This window comes from Choloepus didactylus, chromosome 3, assembly GCF_015220235.1.
Source record: "Choloepus didactylus isolate mChoDid1 chromosome 3, mChoDid1.pri, whole genome shotgun sequence".
Classification (NCBI taxonomy): domain Eukaryota; kingdom Metazoa; phylum Chordata; class Mammalia; order Pilosa; family Megalonychidae; genus Choloepus; species Choloepus didactylus.
Genome location: NC_051309.1, coordinates 55827508 through 55852980, shown reverse-complemented (window position 1 = coordinate 55852980; position 25473 = coordinate 55827508). Strand labels below are relative to the sequence as shown.

The 25473-nt window shown below is 37.3% G+C and overlaps 1 protein-coding gene across 1 annotated transcript in view; it reads left to right on the top strand.

The window, feature by feature from the left end:
- Positions 1–1964: 1964 nt before the first annotated feature.
- Positions 1965–25473, top strand: part of CHIC2 (cysteine rich hydrophobic domain 2) — a 60067-nt gene continuing 36558 nt past the window's right edge. The window contains exon 1 of the mRNA XM_037829829.1: positions 1965–2447. Coding sequence (XP_037685757.1) covers positions 2329–2447 — 119 coding nt within the window. The 5' untranslated portion in view covers positions 1965–2328. The remainder of the gene's footprint in view (positions 2448–25473) is intronic.

Sequence of the window (25473 nt, the reverse complement as noted above, 5' to 3'; positions counted from 1 at the left end):
TGATCATTTTGATACTTTGGGACACCAGCCCTTTATCTTGACCATTGTTTCTACAGAAAAGTGAATTCACAGCCACAATACAGGGGGTATGGGTTGCAGCTGGGAACATGCTGACCTTCTTACCTCTTATTCCCTTTTCTTATCCTCCCCTTTCCAGCCACTCCGTCTATTAAGGACAGTCACTGGCTTTCTGGCTCCTACCAAGACAGATATTCAGGAAATTGACCTACCCTGTGTACTGGAGTTGAAGCCCTGAGCTTGATCATTAAATAACCATGTGGCCCTGGGAAACTTACATAGTATCTCTGAAACTAAGTAATAAATTACATCCTCCTTGTTTACCTCACAGGTTCTTGGGGAATATTAAGTGATATATTATACTTGTGCTTTATAAGTAGTAAAGCATTACAAAAGGTAAAAATTGTGGTGCTCCTCATAGGGTCAGTGAGCTGGATGGAGCCTTAGGGATCACTTAGTGCTAACCCACATTTACTGTGTGCCAGACACATTCTAAGTACTAGTATTAAGCAATTAATCTTCAGAGCAGCCCTGTGGAGTAGGTACTGTTATTATCCTCATTTTAGAAATGTGGAACAGAGAGGTAAAATAACTTGCCCAGAGTCACATAGTAAGTGGTACAGTTGAGATTCAAGGCCAGGCAGTCAGGCTTCAGAGCCCTTTGTTAACCACCAAACTAAGCTACCTGCATGAGCACTGTGTGTATAACCATCTGAGGGCCCTTGATACAGGATTACAATTACTTGCCTTAATGACAAAGAAGGTCCTGGAGGGCAGAGACTATGCCTCCTTCATATACACCCTCACATGTTTGCATGGTGCCTGCCAACATAGTTGGAGCTCAGTAAATATTTGTTGAATGAATAATTGGATAAATGTCCTCTGAGGAGCTCTACAACAAGTCTGACACACCTACTGTGTTCTTCCCTCTTTTCTTGGCTTTATGCTTGTTTCCTTCAACCATTCCCGGTAAAAGACTTTGACATTTTTCACGGTTCTCATTGCTCTCCTTTGCACATTCTTCCACTCCAACAATGGCCCATTGAAAGTGAACTGCCCTAGTCTGTACATGAATACCATATTTCCAGAATATTCTGACCAGCATACCCGATGGAGTGGGACCATCCTTTCTTCCCTACCACCATACCTAGGACTCTTTCTGCAAGAGTCCACTCCTGCCCCTGTACTATTTATATGCCTGAAGTTGTTGACCTTCAGGCCTTTACCGGTGGTCTAGGCAGGTATGCAGAATTCACTAAACTTTTTTGGGGGGTGGGGTCATAGTAATTAGGGAAAGGGATTCACTAAGGTTTTAAGAGAAGAAAACGGATTATGTTGGTGAAGGAGTTGGGACAGGAATCTGGAATCTGGAGAATGTATCAATTTTGTGTCACAGCATGACTATGGTGACTTTTCTTGAAAGAAAGCAGGATCGCTGGCCTCATAAATTGGACTATATTTAAGGGGATGATGGGACAAAATGTTTGAATTACGACAAAAATGCTTGGAGTGTGTCAGTTGCGCGCCTCAAACTGGGAAAGTACAGACTCAGTCCTTTATAGTCATGGAGTAAAATAAGTTGATGAAAAGCGAGATTAGATTATTAGTTAAACTGGCAATCACACGCACGATAAATTACCCATTCCAAACAGGGCTTTTATTTTTTAGTTGTTTGTTTTGGTTAGAGATTACTCTGAGGAACCGTATTCTCCACTGAACACTCCGTACCTGGTTCTCGGCGTCAGGTCATCGCATCCAGCCGCAGAATCACCCCCTTCCCAGTCCGCGACGGAGGAGCTGGATGGGTGGGGCAGCGCGGGCGGGACCGCGCGCCTGAGGAGTTGCCGGCGGCTGCGAGTGGAGGAAGGAAGAAGGCGGCCTGGGAGCGCGCGCTCTTGCCACGTGCGCGCGCCCGCCCACCCTCCATCCCGCGCGCCCCCGCGCCTGCCCGCATTCCCGGGAAGTATCGCGATGCTGTAGCTGGCTGCTCCCGCTGCGGGTGGCTCCGGCTGTTGCTGTGGTTCCTCGAGTTGCTGCTGCTGCGGCGGTGGCGGCGCTGGTGGAGGTGTCCGCCCCGGGGCGGATGTTGACATTGTGTTGTTGTTATTGCTGGTGGTAATGGCGGCGGTGGCGGCGGCGGCCGGGACCCCGGCTCTCTTGTAGCGGGAGCCGAGACCGTCAAGAGCGAACTCTGAGGCCTCTGAGCCGGTGGCAGCGACTCGCCTCAGCCTCCGCCGCCTCGCCGGCCCGTACGTCCGCCCCGGCCCCTGAAGTCAGGCCCCTTTGGGCTGAGGGCCTCGGAGGCGCAGGATGGCGGATTTCGACGAGATCTATGAGGAGGAGGAAGACGAGGAGCGGGCCCTGGAGGAACAGCTGCTTAAGTACTCGCCGGACCCGGTGGTGGTCCGCGGCTCCGGTCACGTCACCGTGTAAGGCCTAGAAGAGGGTGAGGGTGAGGACGGGAGGTGCAGGGCGGGGGTGGGCCCCTTTTACTCCTCGGAAGCTTTCTTGCCCCGCTGTCCGTCTTTTGTCGGGGCGGCGGCGGCGGGGGGGGGGGGGAGGCCTTCGTGAAGAGTAGGCGACCAGGAAGTGAGAACTTGCTTTATTTTGGTTTGTTTTGGTTTGTTTAGGTCTCCGAAGTGGGGACAGAAACTGCCTATACTCCCCCCACTCCTCCACACACCCCTTTTACAGGCCCCAGAGGCCTGGGTGCGGTGACGGTCCTAGTGGGACAGGATTTTCTTTAGGGTCTGCCTTTCGGGCCACCCTTGAGCTTCGGGGTGGAAGTACACGTATTTATGAGGTGTCTGCCGCTTGTTTTCTCCCCCAGTTATCCTATGATTCTCTCTCCTTATCTGTGCCTTTGAACCTAGTGACATATGGCTCAGAGGCCCGATCTGGGCCATATAACACCCCAGTGACAATCAGTCATGAAGTTCACTGTAGTTATATTTCATACATATTCAGTATCTTCCAAGTTTCTTACAGAATTAGTTTCTGCAGAACCAGTGCCAAGTTCAAAAAATCTACGTCAGGGATACAAACTCTGCTTCGGGTACTGAGAGTTCTCTGTTACCTAAGTCCCTCCTTTGGGCATAAACTCTAGGATGCTTCTTCATTTGATAAGGTTTCCAGTAAATACGACTATCAGCATTTAAAAGTCTGATATTATTCGAACAATAAGGAATGCAAGCTTTCTGAAAGGTCATGACTAATAAAGGAATGTGAAGACTTGAACCAAATAATAAGCTGTCCGGAAGCAGGAAGTTTTGTAATGTTTCTCTGAGAAGTCCAAGTTTTGTACAAGTGGAAGTATTAATATTCTTTTTCATTTTAGATGTCTTGTTTAGATATCTCTCTGCCTTACCTTTTAAATAAAATAAAAGGACCAGCAAGTTGGAGAATGTTTGGAACCTTATCATGATATTTTTGAGTATAGGGTGAGTGGGAAGTGCTGTGGAAAACTTTGGTGAAACAGTAAGTCTTCTCATATAAGCTCCTCAGCAAAATCCTTGCATTTCGCAGTGTATGATACAACCAACCATATTGTTGTTTGGATATGCTTATGTAATGCTTTGATTTCTTTAGCACCTGTTAATTTATATTCAGGTGACTTAACAGGGTAAAAACACTGTAATTGCTGTCAGTGGAATGACAAGACAATGAAATTTATTCCCCACAGTTACTTAAGTGTTATAACTGTCATCACTAGCTAAATTAATAAATATAACCAAATATCACAGATAGTAAATCTTTTTTAACATGTATCACAGAACTTTTTTAGTTTCATAACCTGCCATTTCATTTAGTTTTTGGTTTGACTCTTATGACCTTTTTATATTGTTTTAAACCTGAGGAGTATATGAGTGCTTAAAGAAGGGATTTTCCAACTTTTTCATGTTGTCTGCCCTTCCTGGCTCCTACATTCCTCCTGCCAAAGAATGACTGGTAAAAGTTTGTTATTTAAAAGTATGCAGCTACAGCTGGAGAAGAAAAACTAAGTACTTTGTTGGGTAAATGGAAAATATAATGGGCCAGGTGCCTAATAGCAAATAGGTGATCAGTAAATTTGAGTGTAGCTGGCTACTGAGAGAGATTAACAGGATGGGAGAGAATTATTAGTGGTTCTCAATCTTAGCTACCCGTTAGAAATACCTGGACGGCTTAAAAAAAATACCCTTCCTTTGCCCCATCTCAGGCTATTTGAAGGTCAGATATCTGAGAGAGGGGCCCAAGCATCCATATTGCTTAAAAAGTCCCACAGTTGATTCCAGTGTATAGCCAGGACTGAAAACCACTATTCTAGAGCATAAGGAGGAAACATATACCATTATTAAATGGTATGCTTTTCTACATTGGAAGTTCATATTTCTGTGATCCTCCTCAATCACTTCCCTCTTCTCCCCATTACCTTGGTTCTAGGCTCTGGGTTCATATCTAGTCTCTGCCACTTCTTAGATAAATTACTTTGTGCCTTTTGAGTTAAGATGGGGATAATCATAGTCTCTAACTTTTAAGATCATTAAGGATTAAATGAGACAGTGCATGCAAAGAATACATCATAGTGTGTGTTCTGTGCTCAATAAATGTTAGCTTTTATTGATTGTTTTCCTCTCCAGATAAAGTTTTCCACTTTGAGAAATATAGGTAAGTACTAAAAAATCAGAACTACCGTTTTCAAACCTCACATTGATTCATTTTAGTCCTATTTTTCCATTTGTAAACACCTTGTATGAACTTAAATTTACTGAATGATGTTTCGATAAGAATTAATAAGGATCTTTCTGCAAGACCTAAGCCTGTCTTGTGGTGACATAGATGGGTATGGTAATAGTAATACTGAACTTTTTTTATATGACTTTGTCTTGCATAATTCATAGGTATACTCTGCTAGTAGGTAGCTCAGTTGGCACCTATAAAGGTTTTTGAAATTTGTGTTTAATGTGTTACTATAACTGTTGAGTACTTTCAGTTTTTCTTGCCTTTAAATATAAACTTGTAAAACAGTTGTAGTAAGACCTTAAGCTTCTCACTGCCCCTGACCTTCCCCCAATCCCGTCTTTTAAGTATTAACTGTTCAGGGCAGTCTTTCCTCACTGAACTGAATAAAAGTAAACTGGAGTATAAGCTGAATGTTCTGTGATTCAGATCGGTGTGGAAGGATATAGGTCCATTCATATGTGTTTTTCACAGATTTCACTTTTGAGTAGGCCTGTGCAATTGAATAGTTCTACTCTTTTTTTCTCCTACTTTTACAGTATTACTCTTATTTTAGAAACCACTATATTCTTGGATGATATGATTGACGTATCATTGTGGGGATGTAAGAAAGTGAATTACCTTTCTGCTACACAGGTCTAGGTTAGTTTGGGGCATAATCAGATTTTGGGGACATAAGAATATAGAATGTATAATTCGGCTAAGCAAAGTCTATTTTAATGTGTGTGTGTGTTTTTTTTTTTTGGTACAAATATTTTCCTGTTGACCCCAGACTTATACTTTGCACTTCCATCATAGTCAATATTATTTTTTTATAATCTTCTGGATGAATATAATAATTTTCCTTCATTGTTAGATTTGTTGTAGCAGTAAGGAAGAACATGGTAGCTCAGAGAAATCTTGTACAGAAACATTTTGAAGAAAAATATTGAAAGGAAGGGAGGGAAATGGTACATTATATTCCTATTATTGTATAATTATGTATCTGTAACTTAAAAAGCTTGAGTTCACAATTTGATTAAAAGTAGATTTCTTGTTTTTGGAGAGACTGACTAGATGAGTTTTCAAAGTGACTTCTTATGTAATGAAGATGAGGAAAAAGGCGACTACTTTTAATAGGTAGTGTTGACCAGACTGGCTAGTATTTTAAAATTATAGAGTTCTTTACCCCTCAGAATAAAATTGTGCAAAATATATTGCGCGTTTGTTGAAAACTTTCGTATTTCACAGTGATGATAACTGTTAAGGAATGTGTTAATTTAAAAAATTAGAATGTGAAAGTAGTTTGGGGCCAATACTTCCTAGTTAATACTGTAAATCACTATAGCTGATACTATTTGCTCCTTTCTCATTTCATGCCTCTCATATCAGAATCGAATTTGGGGCTTTCCTAGGGCATGCGCAGTCTTTGACTTCTAATTTAAGCCCTGTCATGGAACCAAGTTATTTCGCTGAATTTTGTTTCTAATGTTATTCTCTTTTAATTGCACTAAATTATTGTCTTTAGTGTATTGTTTTCTGAGGTATAGTTTACCATCTCTATTCTGAGGTATAGTCTAACCATCTCTACGAGTAGTTCCTCAGTCTGCAGCACCAGTTTTTATGGTGCTGTGAGACATCACTCTCTTTGCTTGTCTTCATCTCAGATATGCTGTGGAAATTTAAAAGATTTGGAAATGTGATGTGAAATGAAAGAGTTTGGAAACTGCTTTGGGGTACAATATAATCTTTGCACAAGAACACCTCGGTATGTTTTGACCTTCCATATGATAGAGTTAATGAGAATTTGTCTTGATATGCATCAGTATCTCAAGACTACTATCAGGTGCTGTGGTAGTAATTAATAAGAGACTGGGACATGATTTGCCCAAGTGACAGAGTCACTTCAATTAAACAGTTGTGTGTGTGTGTTTTTTTTAAACCTTATGGCTCCCATCTCCTTTCTCCAACCCAGCATAATATGTAAGGCATATCCGTTTCTAAAGACTGAATTTTTTTGTTTTGAGATTTTGGAAGACCTTGTTGATATTTTTCCACAAGACTGTAAATATCCTTGAGGGCAGCCACTGTGCCTTTGTTTCTCTAATATTTAATATGGTGCCTGGAATATTACAGGTTCTGAAGTATTCTCTAAATGAATGAGGTAATTGCATACATGTTTGGATATTGCCAGAATTGTCAGAGGAATCACTGTTTTCTTCCTACTGCACCAAACAAAGGGAAACAGTATTTTAAAATAGAATTCCTAAAATTCACACTCAAAAAGATAAATAGTTTTTTAAACCATTAAAAATTTTTAATCAAAATTTGTTATTTGTGAAGAAATTGTGAAATTAAGTTAGACATATTTTTTTTTTCCCAGAGATTTTTCTTACTCCTTATAAATTGAAAGGAAATGAATTTGATATATAACATTGCACATGTCTTTGGTAATATGAAAAAAATGTTAAGCATTTTAGTTGGATCAACTACTAAAGCTTCTTAATGGGTAAACGTTCTTGAAGAAATGAGGAATATGGTAGTGAAGTTTCAGTTTTACTATATTTGAATTTGAAAATTCACATATTTCAATCCAGACAATTCAGTGTTGGATTTCTGCCTACCAAGAGATGTGAAACTGATTAATCCTTAAAATTTTGTGTGACTAGCTTAGTGGCATACAGAGATTAAATAGTGATAAGTAAATAACATTGAATTATTTAGGATGGTAAATAATTGATCAAGTACTATTATTACTTTAAATAATAATATTGCTCTAATAATAGTACTCTAAAGAATATTAATTTTAATTTGAGAGCTGCTTTTGAATTCCAACTTATGTTTATTTTCCTAGAAGTTTGAAAGGCTCAGGACATTAGACCAACTATACACTCAGAAGGGAATCTTTTAAGTCCTTTCTGATTTACTTAAAAGCTATTAAGATTTCATTCTCAATAAAATTAAGCTTTAAATATAACATGTAGCAACAGATGCTGTAAAGTATCCTTACTAGTATCTTCCGTATAAGATATTTTTTTGTGACTTTTCATAATTTGTTTCAGAATCCATGTATAAAATCAGATCTTATACCATTGTTTCGATGTTTAAGCAGTCTAGCTCAATTCCAGGGGCAAGATTTCCTAAATTCTAAATTCTTAAATTTGCCCAATTGTCATAATCACTAAGGGCAGTTGTTAAAAATATAGATTTTAGGTTTTTAACCCAGACCTCCCCAACCAGAATCTTTAGAGGAAGGGTCTAGGAATTTTATTTTCAATAAGTGCTTATGGGATTCTTATGCCAAACATATTTGGAAAGTAATAGGTCATACTGTGGAAATACTGTGGTCTTCGAAGTCAAGCAGGTCATTTCCAATTCTCAGACAATTCCTAATTGTAATCGTAGGCAAATTAACCTTTCTGAACTTCATTTTTCCTGTCTGCAAAAGGGAATAAGATCTACTTCATAGGTGGGTGTGAGTGTCAGAAATAATTTATATAAGGACCTGGACACACAATAGGCATTCAATAAATTATTACTTAACACATATTTTGATGTTTATCCTTGCTGGCATATTTTATTGTTTTGAAATCAGTCTTAAATTTGATGTGATATGTGCTTTCCTGCTTTAAAACAAGATCCCGAGTATGAATGAGATTTATCTGCTTGACTAGAGGAATCATTTCATCAAAATCAGATATTATCACTGTTCATACTCAGTAAGATCCTTGGGGGCCCTTGAGATATGTTGGGGATTGAGGACCTTTCCTAAATGGCACTTTCTTTTGAATTTTGCATGTATGGGCTGTCACTTCCTGTTTATCTGCTTCCCTGCTATCTGATTGATCAGCTGTAGCTTGGAAGTGAAATAACCGACCTTATTAAAACTGTGTATAAAGTGAGAGAAGTTGTTATGAGTGCTAGATTTAGATACTTGCATCTTAGTATTTGTGTAGTATGAAATTCCTATTGTTTGCTTAGATTATTTTTTGCTTAATCCTTGATTAAGCTGTCTTATTGAGGTTTTCTGATAAGGAACAGATATTTATTAAATTCCTATTTTATGCCAGCTATTATGTGAGGCCCTTGCTATATAGTTATGAATGAAACACACATAGTTCCTGCCGTCATGGAGCATACAGCTAATAGACAAATTATATCTGAGAAAATTCTTAAGAAGGAGTCCAGTAGAATGCTGTGATTGAAAATAATGTGATTAGAGAGGTAATTTAATCTGAGCGGTAACATTTAAGAAGGATGAGAAAGTCCCGTGAAGAGGGCTCCAGGTCTGAAGGATGAGAAAGTCCTGTGAAGAGGGCTCCAGGTCTGGAGAACAGCAGGTGCCAAGCCTCTAAGGCAAAATGAGCTTGGCTTTCCTGAGAAACTGAAAATATTTCTGTATCGTGGCAGGAATGTAGTGAACAAAAGAGATAGTGCCTTGAAATGAGATTGGAGAACTCAAGTAGGGGCCAGAAAGGATAGTGCAGGAATTCTAGTGAACATGGAGAGAGTAGTTAGGAGGCTGTTGCAGCAGTCTGCATGAGCCATGGTAGTGGCCTGGGCTAGGATGGTGGTCTCTAGATAAAGGAGGTGTTAGAGTTCTGGCTATAGGATGTCAAATTTCACAACTTTCCTACAAGGTATGGAAAAACGTATCTTTGGCCATTTTTGCCCTCTGATTCCCCAGGTTTTTTTGTTTTTTTGCTTTTGGCTTTGTGAATGGTGAGGTTAAAGAACTGAGGCTGCCCTTAGTGATGACTTGGGACCATCCTGATGACTTACCTGCACTTCTTGTTCTGCTGCTAAGGAGCAGCTAGCACACCAAAGAGAACAGCATGTGCCAGAAATGGAGAGGGGCATCCATTCCCACCTGATCATAGATTTTGAAGTGAGGACCTGCATAGTGGTACCCTTTAACTACAAAATGTGTAGTGTTTGACAATGATCTATTCAATACATATGAGAAAAAGATTCTGCTTTTTGCAACCTACATTTAAAACTGAATTGTACCAGTAAGTGCTAAAATTTTCTCATAAGGGCCCTGAAAAAAATTTTTTTCCACTTGAGCTGTTTTCTGTCCTAACATCTAGTAAATGAAGTTCACTTAGTGTAGGGTTGATTGGGCTTTGACATAGCCCATCTTTGTTTTTTTGGCTGATAAGAGTGCATGTGTGTGTGTGTGTGTGTGTGTGTGTGTGTGTGTGTGAGATCAGCTTCCTGCCAGAGGTCCTTTTTGTATCTCTTTGATCTTGCATTATAATAATGTAGTCCTTGGTTAGTCTAGAGGAGTTTTTATGTATCCAGCCTCCTTCTTCTGCCCTTTCTAAACTGTTCAATTGTAAATGTTACTTGAAGTTGATTTTTTTTTTTTTTGGGAGTCTATACTATAAACCAATTCAATGATATGTTTGTCTTAATTTATTTAACATATTGTTTTTGTTCATAAGATTTATATAAGTATGAAGAATATTTAAAAATATAATTTAGATGCACAAAATTCTGTTTCCCTTAGTCTGGTATGGATAATTTAAAGCAACTGAATTTGATCAGTTGAATCCCTGTATCATCAGAAGTCAATACCATGAATATTATGGGATACATTATATAACTTACTGTTTAGCAATATATGTAATAACCTGTTAGTAATTGGATGATAATGCTAGAATATTAATGGGAGTGTGCATAGTGATGAGATTTATGATAGAGTGAATTTAATATATGATTTAAATAATTAAGGCTTTGATTTCACTAGTTTCATGAATAGAAGGTACTTTCAGAGAGTCAGATGAACATGAACATTGTTCAGAATTTGACCACAGAGCTAGACTTTTTAGATGTATTCTGAGACTCATAAGTGTTTCTCCAATTCCAGGGGTTCTGTATTTTCTGGGTAAACAGTACAATTTTAGTTCTATCTTTTCTCTTAAATTGAGCCACTTTGATATTCAGACATACATTGAGGCAACCAGATGAATTTAAAGTAATATTTATATGCACCAAAATCTGTTAATTTCTTTTGTAATTATGACTTCATTTCCACAAATAGCTAAACGTTTATCCCATTGAGCTAAAAGTTCAGCATTAGGAAATGTGCTGTCTTCACTTGCCATCTGCATAACCCATGTGTTCAGTTTAAGTCTGAAATTTCTGCTTCATATGTTCATAGGTCTTATCACATATTTAGGAAGATAAAATTCTGTGAAGCTATAGATTTGGACAGGTGGAGTATTTCAGAATCTGAAATGTCAGGAACTGAATTCATAATCTTACCCCCAAATCAGCTTCAACTGCTGCCTTCCTATTCTCAGTTGATGGCAGATCTAGCATCTTGTTTGTTTATACCAAAAATCTTTGAGACATCCTTGATATTTCACTTTCTCTCTTACTTCATCTACTCTGTCAACAATCTGTTGGGTCTGTCTTCAATTATATTCAAGATCTGACCACTTTTTGGTGCTTCCGCTGCTGGTGTGGGTCACCATTGTCTTTCTCCTGGCTTGCCCTTAATACTTCTCCCTTCCTCTACCTTTGCCTCTCTCCCTTTATAATCTTCTTGGTACATCTTCTATAGTGATTCTTTTAAAACATAAATCAGCTCATGTCTCTTTTCTGTATAAAGCTCCATAAAAGCTCCCCATCTCCTTCAGTGTTAAAGTCCTTTTAATGGCCTACAAAGGCCCTGCCATATCTGGCTCATCCTTAGTTCTCTGATTATTTCTTTCCTACTGTTCTTTTCACTTGCTTACCTGCCTTAGTCACATGGCATCCTTTCTTTTCCTTGAGTATTCCAGGCACACTCCTGGCTAAGGGCCTTTGCACTGACTGATTTCTCTTTCTGGAATATTCCACAACATATCCAGATGGCTAACTCCTTCATGTTCTGCAAATCTTTCTCAATTATCTTCTTAATGAGGCTTGCCTTCCTTCCTATTTCAAATTTCAATTTATCCGTTCCCCATTACTCTGCTCTACCTTTTTCTTTTTTTCATAGTGCTCTCTCTTTCAGAACTTGAGAAGAACCAGACTTGTTAAAGATTACAGACTTTTTGACAACCTTCTCTTGTATTGAGAAGAATTCTTGATAACCTCTTTTGACAAGAATAAGGTTTTATAAGCCTCCCCTTTTATAGCAGCTATCCCATCTTCAAAGGGAACCCAGTAAACCTAGCTAATTAGGTTTTGGATTTTTTTTTTTTTCCCTTAAGAATTTTAGTGGACAGTGTTTAACCTTTGGGCTCTGTATGGTCTTGAGAGGCCAGTTGCCTTACCTGAGGCAAATAAAATCAGTAGAGAGATTGCTTTTCTAACATTATATACCTAGTTGGTATTTGCTCCAGCATTAGAATTTAATCATTCTCTCTCTCCACTATGTTGCTCTTCTGTCTTCATCACAGTATCTTTTTTGTGTTTTTCAACCTTTGTCTGGATTCCTGGCTTAATCCTTTTCAATATTAGCTGCACACTGTTTAATATTGCTTGGCTTTTCTGAACCCAGGAAAGCTGTGTACCCTGTCCCAGACCTTGAAGAGGTGGGCAGAAAGTTGGAAAGTCTTTTACAGTTAGTATTAGCCAACTTGATAATTGATTATTTTATTTGCTAAACTGTTTGAAGAGGATATTTATGAAGTCATTGAGTTCTGGATATTTTTAATTATCCGGTTATCCGTATTTGATATTTAATTGATAATATTACCCACTTTCTTAGGAGGAAGATAACCATAATAAAATATATCAGCAACTAGGTGAACAGATTTTGAGGACAGCATTTTGAGTGAAGTATGCCAGAAACGAAAAGACAAACCTTATCATGCCTCATTGATACGGACTAACTATAATGTGTAAACTCTGAGAATTTAATCTTAGAGTGCAGGTTATCAGGGGAAGACTTATTGTAAAGGTCCCTGGATTGCAAACTCTTACGGCAGTCACGTCTATTCCTGAGCTGTAATGGTTATTTCTAAATTTTGAGATGTTGAGCTCTTTGTGTATAACCTGGTCAGTCTCTGGAACTTTGGATATCTGTGTGACACCTGAAACTCAGAGCTAGAGCTTGGCAGCTATGAGTGTCAGTATTATCTCATATGGCAACTGTTAAAAAAGCTGAAAAAGAGTTCAGACTTCAATTAGAGATATGAATGAAGCGGATCTGGTTAGGACTAAGGCAAATCAGGCCAAATAGTAAAGGATGATACTGACTGTGTTTTAAAACTTCTACTTATGTGTGAGACCAAGGGAAGAGATGTTTATTTGGCACAGGATCTATATTTTTTATAGCATACTGAATAATTTAATGTGTATAGTCAGTTTATTCAAACACCGTAAGTACATGGAACTTAGAATAGGAAGAGAGATCTGGTAGGTTTATACAGGTTAGGGTGAAATCCTGATACATCCCAAAGTAATTTGGGCAGAGAATAAAAATATATTTGCAGGGCCCCTCTGAGGAACTGGAAAAAAATGCAGAAATGTGACCTTCCCTACCTGGGCTGTTACTGATATTCTCACAAACATTGAGACTCCCAATTTAGTAGGCCAAGCCCTTGATTTGGGGAATTTGCCTTATGAAGCTCGTTATTGCAAAGAGGCTAAGCCTACTTATATTTGTGCCTAAGAGTCTCCCCCAGAGAACCTCTTTGTTGCTCAGATGTGGGCTCTTGCTCTCTAAGCCCTCTTGGCAGATGAACTCACTGCCCTACCCCCTACATGGGACATGACTCCCAGGGGTGTAAATCCCCCCGGCAATGCGGGCATGACTCCTGGGGATGAGCCTGGACCTAGCATCCTGGGATTGAGAAAATCTTCTTGACCAAAATGGGGAAGAGAATGAAACAAAATAAAGTTTCAGTGGCTGAGAAATTTCAAATTGAGTCAAGAGGTCACTCTGGAGGGTATTCTTATGCTCTATATAAGTATCCCTTTTTAGTTTTTGGCATATTGGAATAACTAGGAGGAAATACCTGAAACTGTTGAACTGCAACCCATGAGTCTTGATTCTTGAAGACAGTTGGATAACTATGGAGCTTACATGGTATGACCATGTGATTGTGAAAACCTTGTGGCTCACATTCCACCTGTCTAGTATATGGACAGATAAGTAGAAAAATGAGAACAAAAGCTAAATGAGAACAAAAGCTAAATGAATGGGATGTTTTGGGTGTTCTTCTTGTGTTTTTATTCTTATTTTTATTCTTCTTATTATTTTTTGGTGCTTCACATATATAACTCATTTAATAAGTTAGGCACTATTTTTTTTTAATTCATTTTTTTTGAGATATATTCACATACCATGCAGTCATACAAAGCATACATTCAGTTCACAGTACCATTATATAGTTGTGCGTTCATCACCAAAATTAATTTTTGAACATTTTCATTACCACACACAAAAATAATAAGAATAAAAATTAAAGTGAAAAAGAACAATTAAAGTAAAAAAGAATACTGGGTGCCTTTTTTTTTTTTTTTTTTTTTTGCCCCCATTTTTCTACTTGTTCATTCATACACTGGACAAAGGGGAGTGTGGTCTATATGGCTTTCCCAATCACATTGTCACCCCTCATAAGCTACATTTTTATACAACCGTCTTCCAGATTCATGGGTTCTGGGTTGTAGTTTGATGGTTTCAGGTATTTACTGCCAGCTATTCCAATTCATTAGAACATAAAAAGGGTTGTCTGTATTGTGTGTAGGAGTGCCCACCAAAGTGACCTCTCGGCTCCTTTTGGAATCTCTCTGCCACTGACTCTTATTTCATTTCCTTTCACTTCCAACTTTTGGTTGAGAAGATGTTCTCCATCCCATGATGCCAGGTCTAGAGTCCTCCCAAGGAGTCATATTCCATGTTGCCAGGGAGATTCACTCCCCTGGGTGTCAGATCCCACGTAGTGGGGAGGGCAGTGATTTCACCTGCCCAGTTGGCTTAGGTAGAGAGAGAGGGCCACATCTGAGCAACAAAGAGGCATTCTGGAGGAGGCGCTTAGGTACAATTATAGGCAGGCTTAGCCTCTCCTTTGTTAGGCACTGCTATTATCCCTGTTTTATAAATAGGGCAATTGAGACTCAGAAAAGGTAACTGACTTGCTCACCTTACTTAGGTAACTAGGAAGCAGCCAGCACTCAGTGGAGAGGGGCATTCCCACATGATTATAGATTTTGAAGCGAGGACCTGCATAAAGTGATAACCTTTAGCTACAAGATGTGTGATGTTTGACAATCATCTAACTTGTTCAACTTGGCAACTAGTAAGGGGCAGTGTTGAGCTCAGTTAGGCAGTCTGGCTCCAGAGTCCGTGTGTGTAATTGCCTTTTTTTATTTTATTGAACCAAAACAGCAAATCTATGTGTTCTCTGTATTATTTGTCATCACAAACATGTATAACAAAATCTTATTGATTTGGGGATTTTAGATGTAAATATGAAAAGCTCAAAAACAGTTCTTTCTCTAGAGCCATATGATGACTTTAATATTTGTTATGTACTGGTCTTAATTTTATAATTTCTATTTGATGAAAAAAGAAGAGTATCCCTACCTTTCCACCCCCACCTCCAATTCTCAAATGTTTTCTTAACTTAGAAGCATCTAGATCAAGGTGATAAACATTTCCTGTGCTTACAGAGAAAATTATTAGAGGCATTGTCCTAAAGTAGAAAGAGCCTTGGGGTTGGGTTCAGGAGAGCAAGGCTCTAGCCTATATCCTACATATTAATAAGCATTGAGACTGTCAGTCAAGTTACTTGCTTCTTGTGCATCAGTTTCTTCATCCATAAAATGCAGTGTTCGATTAACTGATTGCTGTCCCTTATACTTCTCAAATTCTGAGATTCTACCTTTGTGGAATTAGGAAATATGTTTTTTTTTTGCTTTAGTTTCTAAATTCTCTATAATATATTTAAAATGCACTTAATATGTACTGAAATAGATTTTAAAAATATGCTCTAAAATAACAGTGGAATTATCTCTAAACCAGTAGAATTATCTCTAAATCTAGAAATGTCAATTATAATCTGTTTCCTTAGTCTGGCTTAAAAATAAAGAACAAAACCCCTTCAATCACCTTTTTTCTCTTCTTTTAATTCTTTTTCTAATTATAAAAAAAAGCATAAAGAGTTAAAAAATCGAGAAGTAGAAATTCCCAGTGAAGCAGAACATAAGCCACCTGTAATCACCAAGAAGCAAAAGTCATTTAATATTTTGGTGTATTAGTTTTAAATTTTTCTTTTTCTAAATATCTTTTGTTCAGATTTAAATCATAATCTGTGTTATTACGGAAACTTTGGAGATCATGAAAATATAAAAAAATGGAATGTCACCCATTATCTCATAACCTAGGGTTGGCCACTATTAATATTTTGATGGGTTAGCTTTTTCTGCTTTTCTCTATGTTTGTTTGTAGGTAAATATTTTTATTAAAACAAATTGAAAGACTATAAAGTATTTTGTATCCTGCATTTTTCATTCAACATCATATTGGGGGCATTACCTAATATGATTATGCATTCTTAAAGAAAATACGATATTTTAGCCTTTATTTGGTTTCAAAGAACAGAACCACCCAGGTGGCCTTCAGCAGTTATCGTTTATTGTAAGTATGCATGGGGACAAAGGAAAACAGGAAGCTTTGCCATTGTATAGCCAGGCTTCAGGGAGACTGAAACATTGTTTAGGATGTAGTGCAGCTCTGATGATCAAGTTATTCTCAGCAGTATGTGTCCTTTGCTTTGTCACAGTGACCTATTTACTTTCAGTTCCAGTTTCTGTTGTTCCCACATGAACTAGCGATAACTCCGCCCCCCCCATTCCATAACTTCTTCTTACTATTGGCTTCAGTTTATTCTTGATTTCCACTTATTCATGGCTCTGCTGTATCTTAGCTTCAATTTAAACTCTTTCTCTTCTTTCAGCTCCTGTGCATGTTACCAGTTATTTGTCTTATATCAGATACCCCATGTGAGAAGATCTGATTGAGTTAATGTCCAAGTCGGACAGGGCTTTTGGGCCCTGCCATTCCATATGCTGCTAGCCAGCCCAGGGATTAGCTGTTCTTAAAGCAGATGCCTATTTGTGGTCTAATTAGCCCATATGTAGGAAGCTCCTAGTCAGACACTCAGAATTACAGAGTAACTCTTTAGAACAAATGGTTTTGATCTTTGTAGTGATTTTTTGAATTGATGTTAGTTATTATAATTAATTTAATGTAATTGTAAGATTTTTAAATGATTTTAAACTTTCACTGTTAAAAACAGCACTGCAACTCAGAAGCAAGGAAAATAAACACAGAAAAAATAGTTTTGACTAAGGCTAAAAGAAGTTGAAACAGTTAAATTCTTGTAGTTCTGTATTTGAAAGACAAAATTCACCTTGGGTTCAAATCATATCTTAATTCAAAGTGACAACTCATCAGTGAATTCTAAGAAACATTAGCATGAGAAAATATAAGGGACACAGAAGAGTTAAAAATGGAAGTAAAAAGAACTAGGGATTATTTGGACTTGACTGTGGAAAAGGTTGAAATGCATTCAAGAAAACTATTGATTAGTGAACCAAAAACTCCCTATTTACTTACGATAAAATATCTAGATAATACAAAATAAGTTTCAAATAGAAAAAAAATTCATGATGATGGTATTGCATATTATAAAATGCTTTAAAAATATTTATTTAGCTTCTTTACATCCACTGAAAAATAGTTCCTATTTTAAGAAACAACAAATGAAACAATGTCTTTAATATCCCTTTCCCCAAAATAACACTGCAGAACATTTGATTATTCATTCATATTTCTGTGCCACTGTGATTATTTTCTTTTGATAAATTTCTAAAAAAATTACTGGGTCAAAAAATATGAATATTTTTAAGACTTTTTACATAAAATTTGTAATTTTTTTTCTTTACAGTTTAGATCATGTAATATGTACAGTTTTGTATTTTCTTTTTCACTTTATAGTATATTATATGTACTTTCTGTGTTATTTAAAGTTTTGCAAACTTGGTTTTTAATGCCTTGTAATATTCTGTCATTTTGAGATACCATAATTTACTTATCATCATTTTCTGAATGTTATTTTGTTTGTTTTTCTTTATTTAAAAAAACTTCAGTGGGCTTGTTGATGCATACATTTTTATCGACATTTCATTTATGCATTTTTAGAATATATTCCTAAAAGAGAAATTACTGTGACAAAGGTATAAATATTTTTAAAACCAAATTGATTTCTGGTATGGTTGTAATAATTTATAGTTCCACTGACAATGCATGATATTTTTCATCTTAAGAACTTCTTGCCAACATAAAAAATTTTTTTAGTCTTATTTTATTTATTAGTCTTTATTGATAACGGAATTAAGATGCCACCCAGCTCAAATCATATCTTTTTTTTAATTTTTTTATTTATTTTTATTTATTTTTTTATTTTTTTATTTTTTATTTTTTTAAATTCAGTTTTATTGAAATATATTCATAAACCATACAGTCATCCATGGTATACAATCAACTGTTCACAGTATGATCATATAGTTATGCGTTCATCACCACAATCTATTTCTGAACATTTTCCTTACATCAGAAAGAATCAGAATAAGAATGAAAAATAAAAGTGAAAAGAGAATACCCAAACCATCCCCCCATCCCACCCTATTTGTTATTTAGTTTTTACTCCCATTTTTCTACTGATTTTTTTTCAATTTTTTAACTTTGTTTATCAAAAAATTAAAAACAAACAGGCAAACAACAACCAAAAAAACCCCACAACATTTCAAACAAAGCAATGGATTAAGGAAAACAAATAACCTAAAATAACTACTTTGCTTCCAATATGTTCCTACCATACCCCAAGAAAATTAATAAACCATGTCCAAACAGAGGAGTAAGAAAAACAAATAATCTAAAATAACTACATTGCTTCCAACATGTTCCTACCATACCCCAAGAAAATTAACAACCCCTAAGAAAACAAAGGAATAAGAGAAAAAAAAAAAAAAACCTAAAATAACTCTATTGCTTCCAACATGATCTTACTATATTCAAGAAAGTTTACAAACCATAATCATTCCTGAGCATTCCCATAACATTGAGATTACCCTCCATAGTTTATCTGTTCTTATTAGATTATCATTCCCCCTCCACTAATTGGTATCTCTAGGTCCCCTACATTCTACAGTATAAAACATTGTACATTTTTCACAGAATTCACATTAGTGGTAACATACAATATCTCTCTTTTTGTGCCTGGCTTATTTTGCTCAGCATTATGTCTTTTTTTTTTTTTTTTTTTTTTTTTTTTTAATCCTCATTTTATTGAGATATATTCATATACCACGCAGTCATACAAAACAAATCGTACTTTCGATTGTTCACAGTAGCATTACATAGTTGTACATTCATCACCCAAATCAATCCCTGACACCTTCATTAGCACACACACAAGAATAACAAGAATAATAATTAGAGTGAAAAAGAGCAATTGAAGTAAAAAAGAACACTGGGTACCTTTGTCTGTTTGTTTCCTTCCCCTATTTTTCTACTCATCCATCCATAAACTAGACAAAGTGGAGTATAGTCCTTATGGCTTTCCCAATCCCCTTGTCACCCCTCATAAGCTACATTTTTGTACAACTGTCTTCGAGATTCATGGGTTCTGGGTTGTAGTTTGATAGTTTCAGGTATCCACCACCAGCTACCCCAATTCTTTAGAACCTAAAAAGGGTTGTCTAAAGTGTGCGTAAGAGTGCCCACCAGAGTGACCTCTCGGCTCCTTTTGGATTCTCTCTGCCACTGAAGCTTATTTCATTTCCTTTCACATCCCCCTTTTGGTCAAGAAGATGTTCTCCGTCCCACGATGCCAGGTCTACATTCCTCCCCGGGAGTCATATTCCACGTTGCCAGGGAGATTCACTCCCCTGGGTGTCTGATCCCACATAGGGGGGAGGGCAGTGATTTCACCTTTCAAGTTGGCTTAGCTAGAGAGACAGGGCCACATCTGAGCAACAAAGAGGCATTCGGGAGGAGGCTCTTAGGCACAACCATAGGGAGGCCTAGCCTCTCCTTTGCAGCAACCGTCTTCCCAAGGGTAAAACCTGTGGTGGAGGGCTCAACCCATCAAACCACCAGTCCCCTATGTCTGTGGTCATGTTAGCAACCATGGAGGTGGGGTAGGCGAATACCCCTGCATTCTCCACAGGCTCCTCAAGGGGGCACTACATCTTTTTTTTTTCCTTTTTTTTTTTTTTTTTTAACTTTCCCTTCTTTTTTAAATCAACTGTATGAAAAAAAAGTTAAAAAGAAAACAAACATACAATAAAAGAACATTTCAAAGAGACCCTAACAAGGGAGTAAGAAAAAGACAACTAACCTAAGATAACTGCTTAACTTCCAACATGTTCCTACTTTACCCCAAGAAAGTTACCTAATATAGCAGCATTTCTGTGAACTTGCTCCTACTGTATCCATCAGAAATTAACAGACCATAGTCATTCCTGGGCATCCCCAGAACGTTAAATAGCTTATCTGTTCTTCTTGGATTATTGTTCCCCCTTCCTTAATTGCTCTCTATTGCTAGTTCCCCTACATTCTACATTATAAGCCATTTGTTTTACATTTTTCAAAGTTCACATTAGTGGTAGCATATAATATTTCTCTTTTTGTGCCTGGCTTATTTCGCTTAGCATTATGTCCTCAAGGTTCATCCATGTTGTCATATGTTTCACGAGATCGTTCCTTCTTACTGCCGCGTAGTATTCCATCGTGTGTATATACCACATTTTATTTATCCACTCATCTGTTGAAGGACATTTGGGTTGTTTCCATCTTTTGGCAATTGTGAATAATGCTGCTATGAACATTGGCGTGCAGATATCTGTTCGTGTCACTGCTTTCCGATCTTCCGGGTATATACTGAGAAGTGCAATCGCTGGATCGAATGGTAACTCTATATCTAGTTTTCTAAGGAACTGCCAGACTGACTTCCAGAGTGGCTGAACCATTATACAGTCCCACCAACAGTGAATAAGAGTTCCAATTTCTCCACATCTCTCCAGCATTTGTAGTTTCCTGTTTGTTTAATGGCAGCCATTCTAACCAGTGTTAGATGGTATCTCATTGTGGTCTTAATTTGCATCTCTCTAATAGCTAGTGAAGCTGAACATTTTTTCATGTGTTTCTTGGCCATTTGTATTTCCTCTTCAGAGAACTGTCTTTTCATATCTTTTGCCCATTTTATAATTGGGCCGACTGTACTATTGTCATTGAGTTGTAGGATTTCTTTATATATGCAAGATATCAGTCTTTTGTCAGATACATGGTTTCCAAAAATTTTTTCCCATTGAGTTGGCTGCCTCTTTACCTTTTTGAGAAATTCCTTTGAGGTGCAGAAACTTCTAAGCTTGAGGAGTTCCCATTTATCTATTTTCTCTTTTGTTGCTTGTGCTTTGGGTGTAAAGTCTAGGAAGTGGCCGCCTAATACAAGGTCTTGAAGATGTTTTCCTACATTATCTTCTAGGAGTTTTATGGTACTTTCTTTTATATTGAGATCTTTGGTCCATTTTGGGTTAATTTTTGTGTAGGGGGTGAGGTAGGGGTCCTCTTTCATTCTTTTGGATATGGATATCCAACTCTCCCAGCCCCATTTGTTGAAAAGACCATTATGACTCAGTTCAGTGACTTTGGGGGCCTTATCAAAGATCAGTCGGCCATAGATCTGAGGGTCTGTCTCCGAATTCTCAATTCGATTCCATTGATCTATATGTCTATCTTTGTGCCAGTACCATGCTGTTTTGGCAACTGTGGCTTTATAATAAGCTTCAAAATCAGGGAGTGTAAGTCCTCCCACTTCGTTTTTCTTTTTTAGAGTGTCTTTAGCAATTTGAGGCATCTTCCCTTTCCAAATAAATTTGATAACTAGCTTTTCCAAGTCTGCAAAGTAGGTTGTTGGAATTTTGACTGGGATTGCATTGAATCTGTAGATGAGTTTGGGTAGAATTGACATCTTAATGACATTTAGTCTTCCTATCCATGAACATGGAATATTTTTCCATCTTTTAAGGTCCCCTTCTATTTCCTTTAGTAGAGTTATGTAGTTTTCTTTGTATAGGTCTTTTACATCTTTGGTTAAGTTTATTCCTAGGTATTTGATTTTTTTAGTTGCTATTGAAAATGGTATCTTTTTCTTGAGTGTCTCTTCAGTTTGTTCATTTCTAGCATATAGAAACATTACTGATTTATGTGCATTAACCTTGTATCCCGCTACTTTGCTAAATTTGTTTATTAGCTCTAATAGCTGTATCGTCGATTTCTCAGGGTTTTCTAGATATAAGATCATATCATCTGCAAACAATGACAGTTTTACTTCTTCTTTTCCAATTTGGATGCCTTTTATTTCTTTGTCTTGCCGGATTGCCCTGGCTAGCACTTCCAGCACAATGTTAAATAACAGTGGTGATAGCGGGCATCCTTGTCTTGTTCCTGATCTTAGAGGGAAGGCTTTCAGTCTCTCACCATTGAGTACTATGCTGGCTGTGGGTTTTTCATATATGCTCTTTATGATGTTGAGGAAGTTTCCTTCAATTCCTACCTTTTGAAGTGTTTTTATCAAAAAGGGATGTTGGATTTTGTCATATGCTTTTTCAGCATCTATTGAGATGATCAATTGATTTTTCCCTTTTGACTTGTTAATGTGTTGTAATACATTGATTGATTTTCTTATGTTGAACCATCCTTGCATGCCTGGAATAAACCCCACTTGGTCATGGTGTATGATTTTTTTAATGTGTCTTTGGATTCGATTTGCAAGTATTTTGTTGAGGATTTTTGCATCTATATCATTAGGGAGATTGGCCGGTAGTTTTCCTTTTTTGTAACATCTTTGCCTGGTTTTGGTATTAGATTGATGTTAGCTTCATAAATGAGTTAGGTAGTGTTCCATTTTCTTCAATGTTTTGAAAGAGTTTGAGTAAGATTGGTGTCAGTTCTTTCTGGAAAGTTTGGTAGAATTCCCCTGTGAAGCCATCTGGCCCTGGGCATTTATTTGTGGGAAGATTTTTGATGACTGATTGGATCTCTTTGCTTGTGATGGGTTGGTTGAGGTCTTCTATTTCTTCTCTGGTCAGTCTAGGTTGTTCATATGTTTCCAGGAAATTGTCCATTTCCTCTACATTATCCAGTTTGTTGCCATACAGTTGTTCATAGTATCCTCTTATAATTTTTTTAATTTCTTCAGGATCTGCAGTTATGTCACCTTTTTCATTCATTATTTTGTTTATATGGGTCTTCTGTCTTTTTGATTTTGTCAGTCTAGCTAGGGGCTTGTCAATCTTGTTGACCTTCTCAAAGAACCAACTTTTGGTGATATTTATCCTCTCTATTGTTTTTTTGTTCTCTATGTCATTTATTTCTGCTTTAATCCTTGTTATTTCTTTTCTTGTACTTGGTTTAGGATTGGTTTGCTGTTCATTTTCTAGCTTCTTCAGTTGATCCATTAGTTCTTTGATTTTGGCTCTTTCTTCCTTTTTAATATATGCGTTTAGTGCTATAAATTTCCCCCTTAGCACTGCTTTTGCTGCATCCCATAGGTTTTGGTATGTTGTGTTCTCATTTTCATTCGTCTCTATATATTTAGCAATTTCTCTTGCTATTTCTTCTTTAACCCACTGATTGTTTAGGAGTGCGTTGTTTAACCTCCAGGTATTTGTGAATTTTCTAAGTCTCTGATGGTTATTGACTTCTAATTGTATTCCATTGTGGTCAGAGAATGTGCTTTGCATAATTTCAATCTTTTTAAATTTATTGAGGCTTGTTTTATGTCCCAGCATATGATCTATTCTGGAGAAAGTTCCATGAGCACTAGAAAAGTATGTGTATCCTGGTGATTTGGGATGTAATGTCCTGTATATGTCTGTTAAATCTAATTCATTTATCAGATTGTTTAGGTTTTCAATTTCCTTATTGGTCTTCTGTCTGGTTGATCTATCTATAGGAGAGAGTGATGTGTTGAAGTCTCCCACAATTATTGTGGAAACATCAATTGCTTCCTTTAGTTTTGCCAGTGTTTCTCTCATGTATTTTGTGGCACCTTGGTTGGGTGCATAGACATTTACGATTGTTATTTCTTCTTGCTGAATTGCCCCTTTTATTAGTATGTAGTGGCCTTCTTTGTCTCTCAAAACATCCCTGCATTTGAAGTCTATTTTATCTGAGATTAATATTGCTACACCTGCTTTCTTTTGGCTGTAGCTTGCATGAAATATTTTTTTCCATCCTTTCACTTTCAGTTTCTTTGTGTCCCTGTGTCTAAGATGAGTCTCTTGTATGCAACATATTGATGGTTCATTTTTTTTTGATCCATTCTGCGAATCTATATCTTTTAATTGGGTAGTTGAATCCATTTACATTCAACGTTATAACCGTGAAGGCATTTCTTGAATCAGCCATCTTATCCTTTGGTTTATGTTTGTCATATTTTTCCCCTCTGTCTATTAATATCCTTTATTGTACCCATACCGAATCTCTTTAGTACTGAACCTTTCTCCAAGTCTCTCTGTCCTTTCTTTGTTTCTCTGTGTGTAGGACTCCCTTTAGTATCTCCAGTAGGGCAGGTCTCTTGTTAGCAAATTCTCTCAGCATTTGTTTGTCTGTGAAAAATTTAAGCTCTCCCTCAAATTTGAAGGAGAGCTTTGCTGGATAAAGTATTCTTGGCTGGAAATTTTTCTCACTCAGAATTTTAAATATATCGTGCCACTGCCTTCTTGCCTCCATGGTGGCTGCTGAGTAGTCACTACTTAGTCTTATGCTGTTTCCTTTGTATGTGGTGAATTGCTTTTCTCTTGCTGCTTTCAGAACTTGCTCCTTCTCTTCTGTGTTTGACAGTGTGATCAGTATATGTCTCGGAGTGGGTTTATTTGGATTTATTCTATTTGGGGTTCGCTGAGCATTTATGATTTGTGTATTTATGTTGTTTAGAAGATTTGGGAAGTTTTCCCCAACAATTTCTTTGAATACTCTTCCTAGACCTTTACCCTTTTCTTCCCCTTCTGGGACACCAATGAGTCTTATATTCGGACGTTTCATATTATCTATCATATCCCTGAGGTCCATTTCGATTTTTTCAATTTTTTTCCCCATTCTTTCTTTTATGCTTTCATTTTCCATTCTGTCATCTTCGAGGTCACTGATTCGTTGTTCATCTTCCTCTAGTCTTGTACTATGAGTGTCCAGAATCTTTTTAATTTGGTCAACAGTTTCTTTAATTTCCATAAGATCATCCATTTTTTTATTTAGTCTTGCAATGTCTTCTTTATGCTCTTCTAGGGTCTTCTTGATTTCCTTTATCTCCCGTACTATGGTCTCATTGTTGATCTTTAGTTCTTTGAGTAGTTGCTCTAGGTGCTGTGTCTCTTCTGGTCTTTTGATTTGGGTGCTTGGGCTTGGGTTATCCATATCGTCTGGTTTTTTCATATGCTTTATAATTTTCTGTTGTTTTTGGCCTCGTGGCATTTGCTGAACTTGATAGGGTTCTTTTAGGATTTGTAGACCAATTGAAGTCCTTATCTCTAATTTATCAGATCTACAGCTTCGTGGAGTACACTTTCTCTAACTAACCAGCAGGTGGCGTCCACGAGCCACCTGTTCTCCACAAGCCAGTTCTCCCCTGCTTAGCCTTTTTGTTGAGTGGGGGAGTGAGTCTTGTGGGGTCCAATTGGTGTACCAAGCTTGCGTGTGTAGTTGGTGTTGCCTGCCCTGTATATGGGGCGTGTTTCTGGGCAGTCAGG